The 23685-nt window shown below is 43.0% G+C and overlaps 1 protein-coding gene across 18 annotated transcripts in view; it reads left to right on the forward strand.

Moving 5' to 3' along the window:
- Nucleotides 1-23685, forward strand: part of CAMK2B (calcium/calmodulin dependent protein kinase II beta) — a 194264-nt gene that overhangs the window by 132058 nt on the left and 38521 nt on the right. For 13 of the 18 annotated variants that reach the window (XM_083480467.1, XM_083480484.1, XM_083480483.1 and 10 more), the window contains exons 7-13: nt 4959-5061; nt 5167-5250; nt 7100-7194; nt 7659-7781; nt 8550-8633; nt 10791-10833; nt 13717-13797. In XM_083480467.1, the coding sequence (XP_083336593.1) occupies nt 4959-5061; nt 5167-5250; nt 7100-7194; nt 7659-7781; nt 8550-8633; nt 10791-10833; nt 13717-13797 (613 nt within the window). The remainder of the gene's footprint in view (nt 1-4958; nt 5062-5166; nt 5251-7099; nt 7195-7658; nt 7782-8549; nt 8634-10790; nt 10834-13716; nt 13798-23685) is intronic. The other 5 variants (XM_083480480.1, XM_083480473.1, XM_083480482.1 and 2 more) reach the window with 1 other exon arrangement.

A 23685-nucleotide genomic window follows, 5' to 3' on the forward strand; every position in this document is an offset into this window, starting at 1 on the left:
GCACATGGGATTGTACAATTTGCAACTGAGCACCTGTTATTCCAAGGAACAGGGCTCTTGCCTATAATACTTGGCTGAAATGCAGTACTGGAGATAAACACACATCTATGGTAATCTGTAAGGCAGGGATGGGGAATCTGTGGCCCTCTATATGTTGTTAGACTCCATCTACCATCAGCCCCAGCTGGCATGGCCAACTGTCAGGGATGGTGGGGGTTGGAGTCCAGCAGGACATTGAAATGACACAGGTTCCTTGTCACTGCTGTAGGAGAAATGGTTAATAATTACTAACAATATGATTAGATTTCCTCTTGTACTAGCCCTTTGCTACAAAGGGTACAGTCTCTTTGATTTAGTGTAACTACTGATGGAGGTTCATCGGATGATTTGCAGTTAAATAAAGCCTTGGATCCAGATTTGATACTTCTTTTTTGCTACTTGTTTTAGGTGAAGGCAGACTACAGATGTGTATATTTAAATGCTATTGCGTCATGCTGATATATGAGGAAGCACAGTCTCACTGACTCATTGTGTTCATACAACTGATACACATTTACAGATAGAATAAGGCAGTCTTTCTCCATAAGCCTTTGTGAATGAGATGCCATTTAACTAGGTTGGATTGTGCCTGCTGAAAAAAGACTGCAGGTTACACCAAGTGTTAATAGGCTGAAGAAACAATGGGTGCTCATCTTTTGGAAATGTAAAACCTGAAAATCAAAAGCAATTTGTTAAAACTGTGCGGAGAATCAGGCCAGAATCTGTCTATGTATATCATTAAACTGCCGTTTAGGTGTGTAATCCCTATGTATCAAATAAGAAGAACTGGATAGCTGTTTAGCTGATAATTTCCTCTGCTGCTAGCATGTGGCGTTAGAAAGCTTGTCACCCAAATCATACATACATTCACTTAGCGGTGAGTTCTCTTGTTTATAATGGAGCTGCCACATTATATGTGTTTAGAATTGTAGGTGAATGTATTTAAATTGTGTTGGTTGAATGCCTTAATTTATTTCCTAGCCTTTTGCAAAGAGCTAGATTAATAGCTAATTGAATGAATAAAGACCAAAAAATACTCGAGGACATCAGAATTTTGGCCAAGGAAGATTTTGTGGGCTTAGCTGACAGTTGATTGCTTTCAGACTTGAGTAGTCAACAGTACAAGTGTCTGTAGGAAGTTTCAGTGAGCATTGCTCACAAGGTTGACTGTACATTGTTTCACAAAGTTGTACTGAGGACCTTGAACCAGGCCTGATAGGGAAAAAGACAGCCTTACAGGTACATTGGACCAAGACCATTTAGTATCGTGATCTACCTTATACTGTGTGAGCCAGTCTTTACAAATGGAACTATTTGGTATCATTGTGAGGGTGCTGGTTTCTGGCATGTAGAGCCATTCTTTATTGCTATGATAAATAGTATAAATAGATAATAATGTTAAAAATAGCAACTAAGATGGTACCTCTGGAATGCATTCTTTTGTTACTGGAGAATAAATGGTGGAATTGCTTTCCTACATCTATCGATCCATCTAATTTGGTATTTCTTGTAAATTGGGCCAAGAAACTGGTGGCAGTATTAGAAACTGAGATATGAAAGCTAAGTGCTAAATGGCACCTTAAATCTAGGTTATAGGCGTAACAACGGAATGTCTAGGCACACCTTTATATAACATGAATATAAAGCTGAAAATGAATGAACTGCAGCTAAAATATTATGTTCATTTTTCACATGGTCTAGCCCACCCCCCTAATATTCTTAAGAGGGTCTCTTTTCCAGTCTTCAGAGAGTAGCTGGAAATGAGAAGGCAGAAAAAGGTCCTCCTTTCCTTCCACTCTGCAGTTTTAATCTGAAATCTTAGGCGCAGTACTGCGCCCAGAGCTCAGAAACTACTTGCGCTAATGAAATTCCCTGTTGCAAAATGTGCCTAGAACATTGAACACTGAATGGCATCAGGGAGCCTTATGACAGACTCTTGCAGTTGGATTTATAGTATGCATTGGGACCTTCATATTAATTGAAGCTTGGCTTTGGCATTGGAGGCCCTTGGGTGGGAAGGTGGTTTAATGCAGCCACTGCAGGTTGAATATGTCCCCACTGATGAGTAGTATAGCTGAAACCCTTAAAATGAGAAGTGATACTGATTAGATACAGTGACACTGGGATGGAGAATATATCCCTTTGGTGGAAATATGTCCCTTATCCCAGCTCAGTAGTGGAGCTTTCATCAACAGAATGCCTTCCAGGTATTTTGGACTATCAGCTTCTGCCAACAAGACCGTGTTGGCTGGGGCTGTTTGGCATTGTAGTCTGAAATGTCTGGAAGGTATCAGATTGGTAAAGGCAAAGGTTATAGAAGTATCATTGAATAATCTGCTGTGTCTCAGTGATAAGATGACTGGAACTGGGTCTTTAGTGATAGACTATCTTGAGAAGATAGGACCTGGAAGTTATCAACAACTATTGCCAGGGTAAGACTGTCTTTCAATAAAGGTGTTGTCTTCACACACAGACAAAGAAAACGTAAAATAAAAGCCTCAGTATGTCACCTTTTACCTCTAGATTCCATTTTTATGAGAGACTTCCATTTGGGATTTGATCAGATTGGATAGTGAGGCAACAGGGCCCTCCTAGCTATAATTATTCTTTCCAGGTTGCCCAGTCAAAAAAGATGGATGTTGTGTCAGATAGATTATTTGTTGGGCAGTGTGAGCATGTTAAGAGGGAAGTAAGCCCCACTATATTCAGTGGGAATTGCTCCTTAGGAATTCATAGTGCTTCCCATTTGAAAATTGCCATGATGTGTTGATGCTTTTCATAGGGTGTGTGAGTTGGAGGATCTAGGCTACTTTTACTCTCCCAAAGTTCTTCACTATAGTGTTCTTCATAAAGCAATCAAGGAGAAATGTGCACAGTGTGCAGGGCATGGCCTTTGCACAAAGATGCATGTTCACATATTGGCAGTCACGGCTTTTCTCTAGTTCATTGCCAGAGCTAGCGCACACTCCCTGCTTGTATTGTTTGTAACATTGCCAAAGATTCCTAGGGAATATTTTAACTAGCAACTTCTTTTGTCTCTGCTGGTTCCCAGCAGATCTGTCTGGAAGTCTCTAGATCACAATCTTGGGAGATACCAGAGGAAATGTGACGCAAAGCATAACTTAATGAATATCAGCAGATGGAGCCAAAAGGTCCACACAAAGGATGGAATGGAGGGGAGCCCTGTCTTGTGCATGCTTGGTGGATAAAATGTTGTCTGTTGCATTGTCGTCACTTTACAAGCTGGAAACTAGAAAACCACAAGAGCACAATTTATATGCTCTGTCTTTCCTTTTTGACGTTGCAGCCTGGGATATGTTTCCTTAGCTTCATTGGACCTGATTTTTTAAACTAATAAGAACAACAACAATATAACTTTATTAGGTATATCTGCACTTCTACAGTCAAAATTGGAGCAACTAGATAGAATTGGAAGAATGGAAGAGCACTTAGTGCAGGGCAGTTCAGCCCTTTATAGAAAAAGCTACAGATCTCCAGTCACAATACGATACAAGCAGAAAGTAGAGGCATGGATATCAGGGGACCCTTGGGGCCAAATGGCTGCAGATGACTCAGGCAGGCAAAGCTACATACAAGCTATAGGGAAAAGCATCCTCAGTATCCCTAGCTAGTCTCACCTGATAGGAGATTTCTTAACAATCCCAGATATGGTGAGCAAAACGTACCTACTGAGTCGTCCCCAGAGATTTTTTTTTCTGGAGCCAAAACCTCTATCCCAAATCATCAGGTCACTTGTTTTTGGCAGTGCCTAGTGTCTAGAGTCCTCTTCACCTTTTTAGTATCTGCTGTTTTCTTTTTAAAGGGAATTGATGAGGACCTTGGGTGGGTCTCAAAAGGCTAGGCTTTAGGACAGAGCTTTCCAAACGGTGTGTCACGACACGTTAGTGTGAACGCTCCCCGTGCTCCTCCCGGGGCTAGAAAGGGAGTGAGCAGCCCGCCAGTTTGCTAGTAAAACAGAATTACTACATCACAAAATGATGTATGTCTAAAAACTGTGTCACCAACATGAAAAGTTTGGAAAGCTCTGCTTTAGGAGGTGTTGGCCAGTTTTACACCATGAGGGATGAAAGCCACTGCTATACTGTGAAACAAGATTGTTCATTCTTCTAATCAAGAGTGCTATGTTTGCATGTAGGACTCTATCTACAGGACATTTCATCAGTCCCAGATTTAACCACAGAGATCAATTTGCCTTTCCTGACTCAAACTCATTAAAAACTAAACTAAACTGGTTTTCTGTACTCAGCTGGATTGGCCTTGAGGTCAATCCTGGTGTGTAATAAAAGGGACTAAACTGTTTCTATGTTCCCCTTTGCAATAGCCTTGGGCACCTGAATCTATTGGGTATTTCCCCACAATTCCTGGTAAGTGCCATTGACAATAAACATTGTGCTGTGGTTTAGAATGGCCTCTCAAGAGGAGTCCATAGTACAGTACAGGGGAAAATGCTGTGCCACTGACAATGCAGTCCTTTGCATGTCAGCTCAGTGGAGTTTATTCCCAACTGTATGTACAGGGTCGCAGCCCATTATATAACATATAATAAAACCAAACTCAGAACCAGTAGAACTGGCCAGTCATGATGTAAACATTTCCAACTCTCTCAATAGCAGTTCACACTAGGCTGCCCTGCCAGAAAATATTCTCCTGCTTATCCTGGCTATGGGACAGGGGTGTCTCCATATAATAGCTTGTCTCTTTTTTTCAATATTTCACTTTTGGGGGGGGAGGTGGATTGATTGCAAGTTTCTAATCGGCTTCCGCAAACTGTTTGTTGTTGTTGTTTTCTTTCTGTTTCTTTCTCCTCTCCTTCCTCCTTTTTTACTTTTAACCAAACCAAAACCATTACATTACTCAATTAAAAATGGCACCTGTGTTAAATTGGGTCACCATGACAGCCGGAGAACCTGCTTCTGGCCAGCAAATGCAAAGGAGCGGCGGTGAAGTTGGCAGACTTCGGCTTGGCGATTGAGGTGCAAGGAGACCAGCAGGCCTGGTTTGGTGAGTGCCGGACGGAGTTGCTCCCCTCCCCCTTTCTCAGTTTGCTTTGCTGACTCAGGAGCTGTGCAAACTCACATGTTGGCAATTTTTGCTTCCCCCCCCCAGGCTTTGCAGGCACTCCTGGCTATCTCTCTCCTGAAGTTCTACGCAAAGAAGCTTATGGCAAACCTGTGGATATCTGGGCATGTGGTAAGACTCTGCTCTTCCACAGGGTAGTACAATCATGGCATTGCAATGGGGATTTCCAATATGACCTGTTACTCAATAAAAGTACCAGCCAGCTTTCACAATCCAGAAAAAGCCTGTCACAAGCAGAGAACTGATAAGCTACAGAAGATGGGTCTTTAGAGAAAGTAGCCCTGGGTATAGATTTTCAGATCTGGGACCACCTCTAGCCCAAACATTTGCTTATTCCTTGTTCTTATCAACAGGCACTTTGATTTATATTCTGCCTCATTTTTAGAACTGTCAGGGTGGCTCACAGCATAATAAAACACCACAGTACTAAAACCAACAAAACTACTAAAAACTGGATTAGGAGGAAAGTCACTTTATTTTTTGCTAATAATAATAATAATAATAATAATAATAATAATAATAATAATGGTGTGAACCAATTGCAGCTCCAATGGTCTAGAAAAGGTCTTCAGCCTTTTCAGACGTGGGGCACACCTTGACCCAAACATGCATATGGGACCTCATTTCTTGATTTCTCCCTTTATAGTACTTTTCTTGTGGCCCACCTTAAATCTGACTGTGACCCAGTAGTCGGTTTTTCTGACCCAACAGGTGGAAGACCGATGCACTGGATGACTCGGTCATCTCAGTTGCTTTACCACAAATTTGGGGTTGCTGAGTTTCTCCACACACTTTTTATCCCTCTCCCCATTACTTTTCTATTAATTTTGTAGCAACAGCTATCAGTTTAAGTGAGAGAGGTAGCCTAACACTTTAATCAAACTAATAAGCAGTGGGGTAGATCATTTCCGATGTGACGATCCTGTATTAAATGTGAATAGCCCTTCTTTTTTTAAAGTGGTGCCCTCAGAGCCCAAAAGCATTGTCTTTCCTTCAGAGAGGCCTTGGTGGGTCCTTGACTCCTAGCATAGGATGGTTGTTCTCATAACTGAACCCTCCTATTTGTATTAGATCGGATTTTATAGGTATTATTTTGTAGGTATTAGTTGGCTGACAGTCTTGCTTTCAGAAGGATACATTTACAAGACAGTCTCAACCTGCACTTGGGGAATGCAGAGGTGCCAGGAGCACAAAGGCAGAGAATTGGTATTTACATAGATTGTGACCGCCCTGATAGCATCATGAGCACAGATCATCATGAATGCAGAATAGAAAGGACATTGAAAGGGACTCCTGCTGTAGCACTGGCAAGGTCTTACACTAGGTAGCAACCAGAGGATTCTCATGTACTTCATCTGTACGCCCTTGAAATTACTATGCAACTGAACCCAGGAAGCTGCCTTATGCCAAGTCAGTCTATTTGCCCATATAGCTCAAGGATGGATAAACTGTATCCCTCCAGATGTTGTTGGATTCCTTCAGCCCCAGCTGGCATGGCCAATGGCTAGAATTGTAGTCCCAACACACTGGAATGGGTTCCTCATCCCAGATTTAGCTCATCCCTTTTAGTTTTTGACTGGTAGCAGCTCTGTAGATTTTCAGACAGGAGCCTTTCCCAGCTGTCTGTCTGGAGAAGCTAGGGATTGTACCTGGGTTCTTCTGCAAGCAATGCATCTGCTCTAGCCCTGGATGTCAGTCACTGAAGAACCTCGGAGACCATTGCTAGCCCATACCAAACTGAGGGCTACACCCTTTCCTTCCACTACACAGGCTTCTCTGTAAGTTGGGCATCAGGATGAGAAGATTCAGGATTGTATAACTTTGTTTTCAAACAGGGGAAATGTGTATATTTCCACTTTTCCTTCCTCCTATTCCACTGTGCCAGAATGGTAAGAATATGCAATGCAGGGTTTAGGTCCACTTGATTTTAAATTTGCTGCTCTCCCCTGTTTTCTCCTAGGTGTTATTCTATACATCTTATTGGTTGGGTATCCACCTTTCTGGGATGAGGATCAGCACAAGCTGTACCAACAGATTAAGGCTGGAGCCTACGATGTGAGTAGTGGTTCCTTTCTTTCTGTTTTTCATTACATTGTTGACATGATGCTCCTCATGGCACAATCCTCTTCATAGGCATTAATGTCATGGGAACCAAAGGAGCAGAGCAACACGCTAGGAGTCACATGCACTCTCGTTTTAAGGCTGTTTCCTCTAACAGAAGCTAGGAACACTTGCATTTCTTTCTGATGCCTCTGAGCCAGTATGCTTTGAAACTGTGTATTGTGTAAAAAGTACACTTCATGCCTACTCCTCTAAGGGCTTCCTACGGGTCAGATAAACCAGATTATGGGACCAATTTGATATGGGGGAATCTGGGCAACCCTGGAACCCTTCCTGATGTATTTGGCTGCTTTAGGGGTTTGAAAATAAATGCTAGCCTGTTGGATGGTAGCGTTCTCCTTCTTTGATACTGATGTGTCCTCGACCATAACCTTCGTGTAATGCCTTCTAATCCTCAGTTTCCTTCTCCTGAGTGGGACACAGTCACTCCCGAAGCAAAAAACCTCATAAACCAGATGTTAACCATCAATCCAGCAAAGAGAATCACAGCTCACGAAGCTCTAAAACATCCATGGGTCTGTGTAAGTGTCACTCGCGCTCCTGTCTTGTTGATAACCAACATTCACCTACTCGTTCAGGGCTGAATAGTTAAGAGGCTCTGAAGTAACCTTATTTAATTTCCTTAGAGATCTCAGTATGCTTTCTAAGGCTGCATATGGTAGCAAAAAAAATGATGAGGATTGTAAGTAATATGGGGTGCTTTGACAGATGCCCAGCATTGTCTATAGCAGGGATGGGGAACCTGTGGCCTCTGGATGTTGTTGGACTCCCAGCTTCCATCAGCCGCAACCAGCATGGCTGGCCCAATGGTCAGGGACAGTGGAGATGGAATGCAACAACTGTTGAAGGGTAGCAGCTTCCATGGGTAGACCTGTTCTGGGCAAAGGTTCTATATCAACCTTAGCTGTAAAATTGCACATCAGGTTTGATATCTGACTCCCAACTTTTGAATATACTTTGGCAAGTTGGCCAAAAGAACTACATATAGCAGCCACAGGATCCAGATCCTCAATAGATATAATAGCCTGGGGTTTTTTTGACAGAACTGCCATTGTCCAGCAGATCCAGACTGCATCACAGTTATGTGCACAGGCCTTAATTTCATACAGAATCACACATAAAAGAGCCATGTAGGTGTGTCTGAGAGGTTCAGTGGGAATTAAACTCCAGTGCATATCTCAATATGCTCTTCCCTACCGTTTTTGCTAGTTCCCCCCCTTTCCTTCCTATATTTATGTCCTGGCTTTGCGAACATTGACCTCTATTTTACTTTTACATTTTTTCCACAGCAACGTTCAACAGTGGCCTCCATGATGCACAGACAGGAAACCGTAGAGTGTCTGAAAAAGTTCAATGCCAGAAGGAAGCTCAAGGTAAGAACAGGAGTGTATTACAGACTCCGGATAAACATGAGAACGGAAACTTTCAGGGGTGTCCATTGCTGAATTCCTTTTGTAAGACCTTTTAAGAGGAGGGCCATAGCTCAGTGGTAGAACATCGGCTTTGCATGCAGAAGGTACCAGGCTCAGTTCTTGGCATCTTTAGGGCTGGGAAAGACTCCTTGCTTGAAAACCTGGAGAAGTGCCGCCAGTCAGTGTGGACAATACTGAGCCGGGTGAATCATTGGCCTAACTCGGTATGAGGCAACTTCCTATGAAACAAGAAATAAACTACCAACTCACCCAAACTGAGGTCGAAACTACAGTCTGAAATAATATTTCTGTTTAGAAGGTGGGTGCATCATGCTTTCTGTGCTAAGCTCCATGAAACCAGACTAGTCCAGTATCTTGTTCCCAAAGTGGCCAACCTCCCAGTGACGTTTGCTCAAGGGCATACTGCCTCTCTGACCTGGAAACTGCATACAGTGGTGCCTCGCAAGACGAAAAGAATCCGTTCTGTGATTCTCTTCGTCTAGCGGTTTTTTCGTCTTGCGAAGCAAGCCCATTGACGGATTAGCGGATTAGCGCTTTTAGCGGCTTTTAGCGGCTTATCGGCTTATCAGATCAGCTGATAAGCGGCTTAGCGGCTTAGAAAAAGGGGGGGAGGGGGAAAAACCCGCAGGAACTCGCAAGACATTTTCATCTTGCGAAGCAAGCCCATAGGAGATTCGTTTTGCGAAGCACCTCCAAAACGGAAAACTCTTTCGTCTAGCGAGTTTTCCGTCTTGCAAGGCATTCATCTTGCGGGGCACCACTGTATAGCCATCTTAACTAGTAGCCACTGGTAACTTTATGCTGCATCATTTTGTCTCGTCCCCTTTCAAAGCCTTCCAAGTTGGCAACCATCTCTACAAGTTATGGTGGTGAATTATCACATGATATGTGTTCTCAGATGGGTGGCTCTGTGGGTTAAACCACAGAGCCTAGCACTTGCCAATCAGAAGGTCGGCGGTTTGAATCCCCACAACAGGGTGAGCTCCCATTGCTTGGCCCCTGCTCCTGCCAACCTAGCAGTTCGAAAGCACATCAAAGTGCAAGTAGATAAATAGCTACCGCCCCGGCGGGAAGGTAAACGGCGGTTCTGTGCGCTGCTCTGGTTCGCCAGAAGCGGCTTAGTCATGCTGGCCACATGACCCAGAAGCTGTACGCTGGCTCCCTCGGCCAATAAAGCGAGATGAGCGCCACAATCCCAGAGTCGGTCATGACTGGACCTAATGGTCAGGGGTCCCTTTACCTTTACCTTTTATGTTCTCAGATATGGGGGAACTTAAAAATGCAATGGAATACACACCAGTGTGAATTTTTAGTCTCAGAGTGGTTCTTAGAGACCTGAAAGTCCTTCAGCATTTTACACAGACTTTTATGCTAAGGCAGGATTATTCCTAGCCAGACCCATCTAATAGATTGAACAACTCAGACCTATCACTGCTACTTTAGAAATGAGGATGCAGGACTTAGAAAATTACTTTTGCTCCTTTTGCATTGCATAGTCTAGGTTTACACAGACATACTTTATTCTTTCCCCATTCTATAACTGACTGGTATGCAAAAAACAGTTTGGGAACAAGCAGTTATGGCAAAATTAACTTATTATTTAAGGAGCAGGCAAGGGAAACAAAGAAAAGATTAGTTTACAAAAAATTGGATAGACTATTCAGCATAGCAGATCTAGAGGGTACATCTCTAATGTGTGTTACGCTTTTTCATTTCCCTGAGATGTTAAAGTTGATTTGGAAATTAATAATTTGGAAAAGTGGGTAAAACATTGTTTTCTGAGATACAGCGTATTTAAGTATTGGATTTCTCTAATGATTAGATATAAAATAAAATTATTTGCTGTTTGTATATGTTTATAACTTGCTGTTGCATTCATTTTTCCTTTAAGTAATGTATTGCTATTTGTGGTAATAACAACAACAACAACAACAACAACAACAACAACAACAACAACAACAACAACATATTTACCCTTCTCGCACTCCCCCCCAACCTTTTCATCTGTGATACGTTTTCTTAAAAAGCGCTTAAAAATTATTTTTTTAAAATTCTTTCTGACTTGCCCCCAACATCTTTTTTTAATTTCTCTTTTAGGGTGCAATTCTTACCACTATGCTGGCAACGAGAAACTTTTCAGGTGAGAGATTTGCTTTGCTTAACGAAGAGAAAAGAAACCTATTCACACTTCAGCAGTTTCCATTTCCCTTTAAATTTGTTTATTTATTTAACTAACTAACTCGCACACCTTCTAACTGAGGCAGTCTTCAGATGGGTCCTCACAGGTGCAACGACTGTCAAAGCTGCTCCGCTAATATAGATTTTGTTCATTAACCTTGGTCTTGGTGTGTGACATTCGTTCTCCTCTTTCTCGTATCCTGGTGCTCTCTGGCACGGCAGTATTGTGATGCGGAAAGTTGTATGTCGGGACCAGGAATCGAACGCAAAACTATTTTCGTTGACTGGATGTCAAGTCCATCTCTGCACATGAAGCCAAGATGAGAGAAAGGAAGTGTGCTCTGGAATGCCCTCCTCATACACGCTTTCTTCCAAGAACTCTGACTAGCTTCCTTCTGACCTCTGTACTTGTCCCCCACTGCCGTTCCCCTCCTCTGCGAAAGCCTTAACAACACAATCAGTCAAAGCGGTTTGATTTAGTGCTGCATATTCCAGATCCCTGGATGATTCCAGATGACCTATTTATTGAACATTCATCCTCATCTGTTTGCAGGGAGATTAGACCACGAGGGCTATTTAAAGAGCATTCATTCTGATTTGTTTGTGAAGAGGTTAGATGATGCAAGTCCCACATTTCCCAGTGCATTTTCATGTCACTTTCCGTATTGCAAGTGATCCAGTCTTTTCAGAAGTGTTGTTCCGCGACACCTCCAAGTCAGCTTTGGATTTGCTTGTATGCGGTTGAATACCACCTGAAAATAGAGACTGTCTGGAAGCAGCCCCTGTTCTTGCAGAAATGCAGGTTTCCCAGGATTTCTGGATCTATCTCTGCCCCCCACCCCCCATATTTTCTACTCAGCGCTGTGCCATTTCAGGAGGGAGCCAATCCCCATTTCTCTTGTCTTCTAGGCTACATGTAATTATCCTTCAGGATCATTTGTTTTTCTAGTTCTTAAGAAGTACAAAAAGTAATCATAACAAATGCTCTCAAAATACACAACTTGATTGCAATTTAATATATTCTTCATATGTATCAAAGAGCTCGCTTTCAGGCTTTGTCGCAAATCTTGCCTGCTGCCCCCACTCCAATGAAATGTCTTTGATCCTGCCTCTGAGATCTGAAATGGTATTCCTGCTACTTCCATATTTTCTCAGTTGCATTTTTTTAATAAAAAAAAATCTAGGTAATATAATAGTAGATCGGACACTACAAAGGCACAAGTGTTGAGCTGTTGCATATTAACACTTCTGGTTTGGTTTTCCTTAAAATGCAGGGGTACTGTGTGTCTCCCCACCCCCCCACCCCCCATGGTATTTCCTGTTTTGGTTGATGCTCATCATCAGATCAATCAGAGAGGCTTCTAAAAAAGCAAAGTGCTGATCCCAGGGGAGAGGAACTGCTGTCCCTGGTTAGAAAAGTTACCATCAGCTTCTGCGTTTTAAAAGAGAAAAGAGGGTGTATGATGGCTGAGTAGATTCCTCAAGCAAGAATCCACCCACTCACACTGTTTCTCCGTCCTCACTTTCCTGCAGGGCTTCCTTTCCCATCATTGTCCATGGGCCTAATCAAGACTCCATGGATTTATAGCGAAGAATGACAGAATCCACATTCCACAACTAGGAAATCCAAATTCCGCAAGCATGAAAGAAACACACATTTCCTAATACTATATCTGTATCTATTGAGAATACTGACTATGGAAGTGTGACCTGTCTGATTCAGAACACAGAATATATACCTCCTCTTTGTGGAATTTGAAATTTCTGGACAGAAATTGGGTGTTGATGAACAAAGTGGCAAGGAAGAAGCGGCATTTTGAAGGTGTTGAGGAAGAGAAAGGAAAGATGGCCATAGAGTGTTGGGGGGGGGGGAGTGTGATCTTTGGCAATAAATAATTCACAGACTACTCACAGAATGTTGATAGCTGGAGGGATTGACAAAATCTCCTGAAATTTTAGCTAGGGTAGCCTGTCTGATCTTCCCAGTTGGAAAGCAGATAAAGTGTACAATGCGTCTGTCTTCTACCACCAACTTTTCCCCTGGAATAATTTTATAACAAGTGCCAAATTCCACAGATTTTATGTAGTTACAGAATTACTGAGTGAACAGTGTCCTAAGCTAGCTCTGAGGCCTCCAGACTTGCCATTTAGGTTCCTATTCCTTGTGTCATTAGCTTCAGAGCAATCGCAGAAGAGAACTCAGAAATGGCATTAATAGCTAATCAATTATTATTATCTTAGGGCTTTAATACTCCCAAGAAGCTCAGGAAACCAGCTGCAGAAGCAATGTATGGCTGCCATACGTCTTGTGCCGCATAATGATTTATGACTCTAGCAATTGCAAGCCCAACAGTGAGAATCCTTCTTAAATGTTCCACACACCTTATCATTTCTGCTACTTTTGGTGGCATAGTTTAGTTCTGGTGATAATTATCACTCTTCCTTTTCTGAACTCGGGATATAAGGATCAATAGCCTCCTAGACTATCTTCCTAGTGTTTACAGAATTGTTTATTGTGTGGTCAGGATACCGTGTCCCCCTACCTAATACTGCACAGGATGGCGTCTCCAGAGCAGTGAAACAAGACATATAGGAATAACTCTGGATCACATGGAAAAGACCCATGGATTGTGTAAAGTCAATGCACGTTTGCTACCAATAGTCACGCCTCTTCATCTCAACTTTTAACTCTAATCTTTTTCTGCTTCCTTTGTCTCTTTCCCCTTCTTTATTTCCCCCTCTCTCTTCCTCTCTTTCTCTCTCTCTGTTCCTCTCTAACTCTTTCCCCATCCCTTTCCCTATTTGCTGTCCTTTACTTCTTTGTTTCCCTACCTGGTGCTAACAGTGGGCAGACAGACCACCGCTCCTGCCACAATGTCTGCAGCAGCAGCAGCCTCCGGTGCCACCATGGGTTTGGTGGAGCAAGGTAGATGTGTCCGGAAGAGACTCGCCTCACTTCCCCTTTCTCACTTTGAAATTTGAGCGCATGATGTGTCATTCACCATCACCACCGCATCCCACCCTGTTTTAAGAGTCTGGGGATACCTTTTGTTGTAACTAGTAGCAAAGTTAAGAGTCAGGGCCACCTGTAAATAATTCCAGAACATTTAATCAAGTTGCAGGAACAGTGTCATGAAAAGGTCATAGGGAAACATATGAAACAACCCGTAAGGATTCTGTATGACTGAGATTGGCTGGTGCTAAAATGATGCTGTTATCTCAGAGAGTTAAGCAAGGCAAATATAGGAGACCATTAATGGAAGAGGAGATGCATGCTTTGTGTGGTGGAGGTCATGGTGCTGGAACAGCTTTCAGTTTTGTGGTTAGGCATTATCTCTATCTCTAGCTACACACACACACACAGACACACACACACACACACACACATTTGTATACATAAATTTATATATACATACACAAATGCTACAAGTGACTGTTAAGAAATATTGTTTAGCAGAGCGATGGGGGAACCTGTGTCTTTCCAGTTGTTGTTGGTTTTCAACTCTCATCAGCTTCAGTCAGCATGATCCAATGGCTAGGGCTGGTGGAAGTTGCAATCCAACAACATCTGGAGGGCCACAGATTTCCCAACCATGATTTAGCACCTATAATGAGCCAAGTGCAGGGAGCTAAGGGAGAAAGAGGACAATTTGCTTCCTGTTGGTCACATTCAACACCTACTTGACTTTTGCCCTAGCATGCTCTGCATGTCCCATGCAAGATACAGAAGATGAAATGCTGCCTGTTTTCTGGCAAGTCACCTTCCCATCAGAAAATACTGTCATTTATCACTGGACTAATCCAGGAATGGGGAATCCTTTGCACCCCATAGGTTGTTGGGCTACAACTCCCATTGTCCCTGAGCATTGGCCATGCTGGTTGGTGCTGATGGGAGCTGGAATCCACCAACTTCTGAAGAGCTGCAGGTTCCCCATCTCTGCTCCAGGCAGTGTTCAGATTATAGAGGAAATTATTGGGGACAGTGGGAACTTAACAAAATCCTCTGACCCTGCATTCCTCTTGTTCCATTTTAGCCAAGACCCATGCATAGCCTTTGAAAACATAATCTAAGTAGTACACAGTGCCCCCAGGGGTACTGAAGGGTATTCAGTACCAGCACCTCTTTTTGTTGTTATTAAAAAGTGTGCCACTTCCTGTAACAACTTCATGGCAGGTACCGGCACCTATTTTTCTAGAGAAAAAAGCACTGGTGGTACATCACAAAAAGAATGCTCCTCTTCAAGTAATCTGACTACTGGTTTTAGGTAGGAAGGAGTGCCTTGTGCATGCATGTTTTTTGCCCGAGTGGCACCATTTTATTCATCACAGTCCAAAAGCAGCATGCAAGAGAGTTGTGTGCACTTATCTGACAATTATCCCAAGAAATGAGAGGTCCATTCAGAACGGTCTGTGATGAGACAGAGGCTTCCAGGGTAAGCCTTCATGTCCTAGTGGGAGAAGCCAGTGGTGTTGCGTCCTTTGCTAGTGCCTGGGGTCTGCATGTATATACCTATGCATCAGGTGGGACCAGGGGCTGGGTGCAGAGGATGAACAAAAGCCGCCACACCAGCTCAACCCTTGCCACCACCACTGGACAGACACGGGACACAGAGGATTTATGGGCTGTGCTGCGCTGTGCCGCCTGCTTGCCCACTAAGGGGGGAGACCGACTGACCAATGCGGCCCTTCTTGGGCGCATCCCCCAATGTTGACTGGGCAGTCATTCAACGAGGGGGGCAGGGGCGTGATGGCAAGGCCAGGCTGGGCTCCGGGGCCCAGAGACCCCCAGTGGCAGGCAGGGTGGGCATCCCTGTGGAGTGGCAGGCACCTGGCTCGCGCCCCCTCAAAATCATGTGCCTGGGGCTATGCCCCTCCCAGCCCTACCCATGCTATGCCCCTGGGAGAGGCAACTGCCAGGCTGAAAGCAACCACTCACATACTATTTGGGTCAGTGCAGATCCCTGAGTGACTAAGAAGCACATTTCGCCTGGCCAGCACCCACAGGCTGAGCCACTCCGGGGAGAGCATTCCACAGATGGGGAGCCACCACAGAAAAGGCCTATTCTCGTGCTGTCCCTCTGCTGGCTTCTTACCTAATATGCAACCATCAGGAAATGAGAGGCTGCCCTTGCGACCTTTGCAGTGATGCAGTGGGCCCAGTGGTGACCTCATTTCTGGTGGTCTGCCTGCCTGCCAGTTCATCAGCTGGAGACCTCAGGGTGAGAGGTGGTCAACTAGTTTGCCTGGGCAGGGCGAGTAGGAAATGGAGGGTGTCATGATCCTAGCTCAAGTGCAGCTTGAGGAGTCCAGCCCCATCAGTTTTTGGTCAATGAATGTGTAAGTAGCACATAATTATTTTCTGCTACAGCAATGAACAGAATTGCACTGGAGTTGTTTAATTGCCTGCAGTGAAGCACCACTACTGGTCCTTAGTCCCATTGGACACGGCAGTACTTTTGGTGCTGGTTCTTTCAAAAGCATAGGCAAAATTTACAGGAATTTTGGAATATTGTGCTCTTTGCTTAGTAGGTCATTCACACCAACTGGGCATATGTGCATTCATAATGCTGCAGAAAAGTATGTATTCCTGAAATAATAATAAATTTATTATTAAAGCAGGGGTGGGGAATGATCTTTTTATCTCTGACAATTGGACATGCTGGTGAGGGGTGATGGGAGTTGAAGTCCAATAACATCTGGAGGGCCATAGATTCCCCACCCATGATTTAAAGCATTTCTCCTTAAGTTTTTAGTATTTTAACACTGCTCGCTATACCAGTGAGTGAAAGATAGGCACTTTCCCCTGCAGAACTGCAGAACATAGCTGACAGGTACTATAATCTTAAAATATAATTGTGCATATGTGTTCATGAGCCATAAAAGCACACATTCCTATGCAGCTCTGCACATTCAGTCTTTGGGCCTTGGTAGGATGAAGGAAGTTATACTTTTCCTCTGTAGACATCTGGCAACACTCCACTAAGGTTGATTTTCCTTGCTTGGCATGTAGAAGGAAGCCTCTTATAGATCAGTCATATTGATGACTTAATTTTGTTAACTAGAATAAAGTGTGGTCTAATCATTTTTTTTCTCTCGTGCAAACTTGTCTCACCCTGCTTCTCCCCTTCTTTGTTGCAACCTATAATGAGCGTGTTTTGGTGCCTTCAATAAGATTAGTTATACTTGGGGAGTGTGGTCCCAGTGTCCACCTGTCCTCAAATGGAAACTAGGTGTGACTATTTATGCCTATTTCTAAGGCAATAATACCGAGAAGTTGGAGAGCTTCCCATTGCTTTAAATACATTTGATAACGTTTGGGATTCTCCATGTAGTCAATTATATGATTATATAATTGATTGTATCTGCCCCGCATTGACTGTAGGCCTGCAGCTCAAACTTAGATTGTTTTCCTGGCCTTCGACTGGTCTTAGGCTTAGTTATCCCATATGTAAAATGGTGGTAATAGCAAGCTCTAATTGTTTTGAGGATAGAACAATGATTAATAATAATAATAATAATAATAATATGCCATCCATCTGACTGGGTTTCCCCAGCGACTCTGGGCGGCTCCCAACAAAATATTAAAAACACAATAAGACATCGTCGGTTAAAGGGTTGTAAAGCTAAAAACTGCTACATATATGCTTATTGCTTATTGGTAGTAGGAGAAAAGTATCCAAAGACTTGATGCAGCTCAGGTTGCAGGGGAAAGTATCAGGATTGCATGCTCACAGAGCAAGTCTATAGCTGTGAGAACATGTTGCCCTCCATAGCTGCTCAACATGGACAATTCTTGGGGCATGCAGACAAGGGTCCCCTTGACACCTTTTTCATGCCAAGGTTTCTCTCTAGTGAATGTTGGCTCTTTGCTTGTCTTAGCCATTGCCCTGTCTGCACCCCAGCTTTGCCTGCAGGTTGAATGTGGTAAATGGTGCATGAATTTTGTGCAACCCAGGTGCATGCGTCAGGGCCTCTGGCAGTCAGATTTCTTCTCAGAAGATTGACGAGGCTTCTGCTTATGTCGGTGCTGTTGTCGCCACTGCATGTGGGGAAAGTGATTTGCATGGCAGCAGTGGTTGTGATCATTCTCAGCTAATCTAGTCAGTGTCAATGCCACTCCGAAAACCCTCGCTAGGATTTCAGTGTGAACAAAATTAAATGAAGAAACAGGCGAGAAATTACAGCAGCACACTGTATATCCCATTGGTTTAAGATGTCATCTCTGTTTTTCAACATTGCACTAGAATTCTGTTGTAATGCATTTTGCTCATGGGAACTCACAAAATAATGAAGGGATGGTTTGACAGGTAAATGGTTAAAACTTGGCTATAAAGTGTCAAATCCATCAATGTGGGTGTAAAAGTATATAAAAAGCTGAATAAAATATGTGTTATCAAGAACAGGTTCTAAATGAAGGGAAGGCTGAGTGTAGATTTGGCAAAAGTGATAGATTGCAACTCCTGACACTTTCACATAATACACCAGTGACCCAAGTAGAATTGTGGCCTGACGTTAGCCTTGCTCTGATTTTTCATGCCCATTTTCTCTTTAAAACTCTTCTTGCAAGAGTATATATTGATTTAATTTGGGAAATGGTGACCACTGTCAACACTAACTTATCTGACTCTGTAGCTGCAGTTGGACAATCAAATCCCAGTTTAAGAAGCCAAGATATGCACGAAATCTGTGCACCCACGCACAGCCCCTTTATGAACATCATTCAGATGGCAGTATATATTCAGGAGCCTTTTTTTGGAGCTGAGCACATAGCTCTGAGAAGATCCAGAAAAGACTTTTTGAGTATGTCTTCTGTTCAGACAAGATCCTTCCACTGGGTAAAGGTCATACTGCTATTACTTTAGACATATACAAATCTTGCACTGTAGTTGCCAGTTAGTAGTAACACCGTTTCTAATTACAAGTTTAACTGCTTAGTCACAGCAAATTGCACCTGTCATTTCCAAAAGTATAAGATTTTAGGTACTTCAAAGTGCCAAATCTTCCCCTCCTCTTTTTGTGAAAATCCAGACAGAAAGGTTGTTGAGCTTTTTGTGTGTGCAAAATATCAAAAAAGAGAGAAGCTTTTAAGTTATTTCTAAGGAAAATTGCCAAAACCAATACTGCCTACATGGGTTGCCATACATTCGGATTTCCCCGGACATTTCAGTGATTTCTACCCAGAAACTGTTTCCAATGGCCAATTCCCAGTGATGTCTGGGAAATTCTGGATGTATGACAGCCCTATGCTTGATACTTACCTAGAGGCCATTTTACATGCTGCAGAATTTGTGTACACAAAGAAGTACTGTGGTTTACCTGTATGATAGGTGGATACACATGTAGCATATCACATGCCAAAGCTGGGGCCTATCACTGCTACCTACAAGCAGATATGCTCAGTAAACTAATGGAATTCATATTCCTCACACAGTGTGTGTTACACTGTGGAAACATATAGTTCATCCATTAATCTCAGTGGTCCCCAATTCCATTCCTGCCTCCAATTTAATAGCTTGTGCTAAGAGTTAAATTCAAAAGACTATTGTAAAAAAAAGGCAGGCAGCAGGCAATTGCTTTTAGCACTGAACGTGATATGATTAGAGGCATAGATCTTCATGATACATCTGGTCAAACAGATTTTGCAGACTACAGAAGCAGTGCAAAAACCTGTATGCCTGAAAACAGGACTGGTAGTGGGATGAGTGTATGTACCATGGACAACAATGCCTCCTTCAAACTGCCTTTCATTCTCTGAAAAGAACTACTTTCTGTCTACAAACAATAGAAGTTTCTGACACAAAGCTATTTGCCGTGCACATCTGCATGGACTACTGGTTTGAGCATCCCCAATCTACAAATACATGTGACTACCAGAGCAGAGAGAGAGAGTTGTGCCACTCTGGTTGCATTATGCACTTTGGCCATGAGGACAAGTCTGCCCGGCTTATGCTGCCTTCTGTCAGTTGCAATCCATTGCAATCCACTGCCAAATACTAGGCATAACACAGTGGCTAGAATGCCTTTTAGGAAGTCAGAGAGGTAAATGGTTCCTGATCCTTTCCTTTCCCCTTTCTCATCCAGTGCAAGATCCCTTTGCAATAGCCCTCTACCACATCTAGCCATGATGGATATTGCTAGTGCCTATCCATGCTATGATTTTGGCACAGTCCCCAGTACAACAGTGTGACACTGCTCTGCCATAGTAATTGCTTACACTCCCTTCTAAATATTAATTTGCTGGTGCAGCTGCTAATAGCATCAGGGGATTGAAGTAAGAGTTTCCCTATTTCAGATAGGACAAAGAAGGCTTCCTTTCAGATTTTCCAAGTATGCTGCGAGGTTGCAACTTCATAGTTTTGATTCTCATTGGTTGAACAAAAAGCTTAATAGGCAGGTCGTGTGTGTGTGTAGGTGCAAAACTATTCATAGCTCTTCACTCCAGAAAAGCTATAAAAAGATTGAGGAACAAAGCTTTGTTGTGCTCTGAATCACTAGGCATTAATAAACCACAAATTACATTTTAATTATAGACTCTCAGATATTGAAAGCATCGCTGAAGGCAGTCAACATTTTCTACATCCATTGATAAATTATGAAATGTTAAGTCTACTAATAATCAGCCTTAACTGCCTATTAATATGAGACACACAATTCACAACTTTGCTTGCACTGAAACCCATAATTTAGAACCAGGATGGCTAACCTGTGGCCTTCTTGATGTTGGACTCCCAAGCTCCCATCCACTCCAGCCAGCATGGCCAGCAGTCAGTGAGGATGGGAGCTGTAGTGCAACAGTATCTGGGGAGACAGCATTAGCTGCTCCTGATCAAAAACATACCAAGTGCTGGAAAAAAACACCATATCTCTCATGGAGACTCCATTTGAGCAGCTCAAAGGTAATGGCATCTATTACAACAAGATCTATGTGAACATTGCATAACAGCTAATAGGCTCCCAATTCTGTGTCAACAATGCTCTCTGTAAAGGAAGGACATCTTCCATGTGTGCTTAATTTACATTATTCTAGTTTCAAAAGTTGCTTTGGCTTGGGACTTTAACTTTGATGTGAGAATTGGCACGTGAAGTTAGTAGTATAGTAGAACTGAGGAGGTGAGTTAAAGGGATGGGTAGTGGCATTTGGCGGTTGTAGCTGTTTCACATTCTGTGGCTTTTGTCGGGATTCTGTCATAGAATTCTATGGCATCGCCACATTCATGGGACTTCATTTTTACTAGAGCTGCATTTTTCCAAACTAATTACAGTGGTACCTCGGGTTACAGACGCTTCAGGTTGCAGACTCCGCTAACCTAGAAATAGTACCTCAGGTTAAGAACTTTGCTTCAGGATGAGAACAGAAATCACGCAGCAGTGGCGCAGCAGCGGCGGCAGGCCCCATTAGCTAAAGTGGTGCTTCAGGTTAAGAACAGTTTCAGGTTAAGAACGGACCTCCAGAACGAATTAAGTTCTTAACCTAAGATACCACTGTATTACTATAATATAAGCCGTTCTTTAGTCCAAAGGGCTGCAGAGAGGCTTGCACATTTTAATACAGCAAACGTAGTTGTGGGAAATTGCTAAAGAGTAGAACTAGTCCGTAGAATCTGGTGTCAGTAAATGGTCATAAAATTCTCTTTGAGGCCATCGAGGAAGCTAGGCAACGCTAAATTTATAGCTGCACTTTTCATTGTGACCCACATATGGCATGTTGAGTTCACCAAGATAGACTGAAAACTTCATGCGCTGTGTGGGTCCCAAATAAACATGGATGAAAGACAGAAGAAAAGTCTTTGTGATGTGAAGAGTTTGGGATTAGATGGGAGACATGAATAGGGACTGTATGTTTTAAGGAAAAAAACAAGAGACAGTCATGGGGTCACCAAGTCGCTTGTGAAGGAAAAAAATGATGTAACGTATTGTCGAGTCCCTTTTCTGACTGTAGTGGTTCCATGGGCTACCATCCTTCCATTAGTGTGGTGACTGTATGGATCATTTCCTTCCTGTGTGTGTGTGAGCAAAGTCCTCTGTAGTGCTGCTTTTATGGTGCTGGTGCTGCTGCTTCACTTCCCCTTGATGTCAGATGGGGTCTCTGCCCCAGAGGCCTTGCTTTCTGTCTCAACACTTCTTTATTTTTTCCTCCTCCTCCTTCTCTCTTTCTCTCCATCCCTCCTCCAATCCTTCTTCTCACCTGCCTGTCTCTCTCGCCTTTCCTCTTCTGTAAATTTCTGTAAGGTAAGCAAACTTTTTGTTGGGTTCTGCCCTTTAATAATGCCTACCTGTGGTGATGATTGGATTTGATGTGGGAGACAGGAGTTTTCATGAGGGATAGGGTCCAGAAACAGAGGAAGTCATCTTGTTCTGTAGGTGCTGGTGCTGGTATCGATGTCTCTCCTCCACAGAGCCAGCATATTGTGCTATCTGATTTCTTCTAGACACAGCATTATCTATACCTCAACTGCTCTAATACTCCCTGGAGGCCTCTTGAAGCTTTGTTGGTTCCCTGCAATTCCATTAGCCAGATCCAAGTAAAGGCACCCATATTTCTGTTCATTTCAATCCTAACCCACCCTTATCACACCTGCTGCAGTAACCTCCCTTGACCCTCTCCCAACCTTGCCATTACATTTCAGACCCCCACCCCACAACAGCTTCTCTGCCATAACACTCTTGGGTCTCTCCTCAGCCAAAAAACAACAGAAAGCAACAAAAAAGACCGTTCTGGACTAATGCAATTATAGAGGAATCTCTATTATATGAATGAATCTTTTGTCCTCATACACCATCCTAGCCATGCAAAGGCTCTAAACTATTCACATATGTCCAGCATTCCATAATCTGTTGGGATAAATGAGGCTGTATTGTGATGTTGCTTCTTTTAAGGGGGGAAAATGGAAATTGCAATCTACAGAGTATCAGAGGGAAAAGATTAACATTTGATTGATTAGCCTTCGCCAGCCTGGTCCCTTCTCAATCTTTTGGCCTACAACTAGCATCAGCCTCAGCCAGCATGGCTGGAAGGCACCAAATGGGCAAAAGCTGGATTAAGCGCAAAAGGTTCACAACAGGTGTGATCAGGGAAAGAGGATGAGAGTAAGTACAGAGAGGCTTTCTCACATACCTACAAAATGGTGGGAGTGTAGCATCGCGACATATTTAAGTGGCTGAATTAACACTTTGCTGGGATGGCATTAGGGAATATTAAAATTTCAGGCAGCAAAGTTATTGAAGTAGCATGCTTGTTAGAACATGGGGTCCCATAGACAGCTTGTTGAAGACAAAGTTGTATTGCAGCTCATTAAAAAATATATATCTTAGGAACCCTTAGAGTAAAAGGACAAAGAGTTGCGGGTAACCATTCCTAAATTTGCCTAGCACCTGTCAAGGAAATCTGGAACTCATATACTGGCTGGAGAATGAGCTGCATCAGGTGGTGTTAAGGGAATCTAATGTTCCCATTGCAAAGTGCATAAATTTCAGTGGGAGTGAAACCAGTATATATTTAGCTAAGATGGACAGTGCATGCAAGGGAAATCTGATAATATCATTAGATTGATTAGAAAGATATGAATCACCAAAGAATGAATAAAGAAGAGTCCGGATGTTATCCAAGTGATGGATTGAGAGGATGTTTTGAGAGCTGAACCACAGAAGGCTGCTGTCCCACTTCATTTAGAATGCCACTTTGTTCAGCTGAACACTGTCCCACAGAGACTCCCTGCTTGTGATTCTGCAGAGTTTGGACAAACCAATATGTGTCCAAGCCAATGGCCGTTTGAGAAACAACAACAATGACTGTGGTATTATCAAGTGAAATGTC

This window comes from Podarcis liolepis (genome assembly GCF_965112155.1).
Source record: "Podarcis liolepis genome assembly, chromosome: 16".
Lineage (NCBI taxonomy): Eukaryota > Metazoa > Chordata > Lepidosauria > Squamata > Lacertidae > Podarcis > Podarcis liolepis.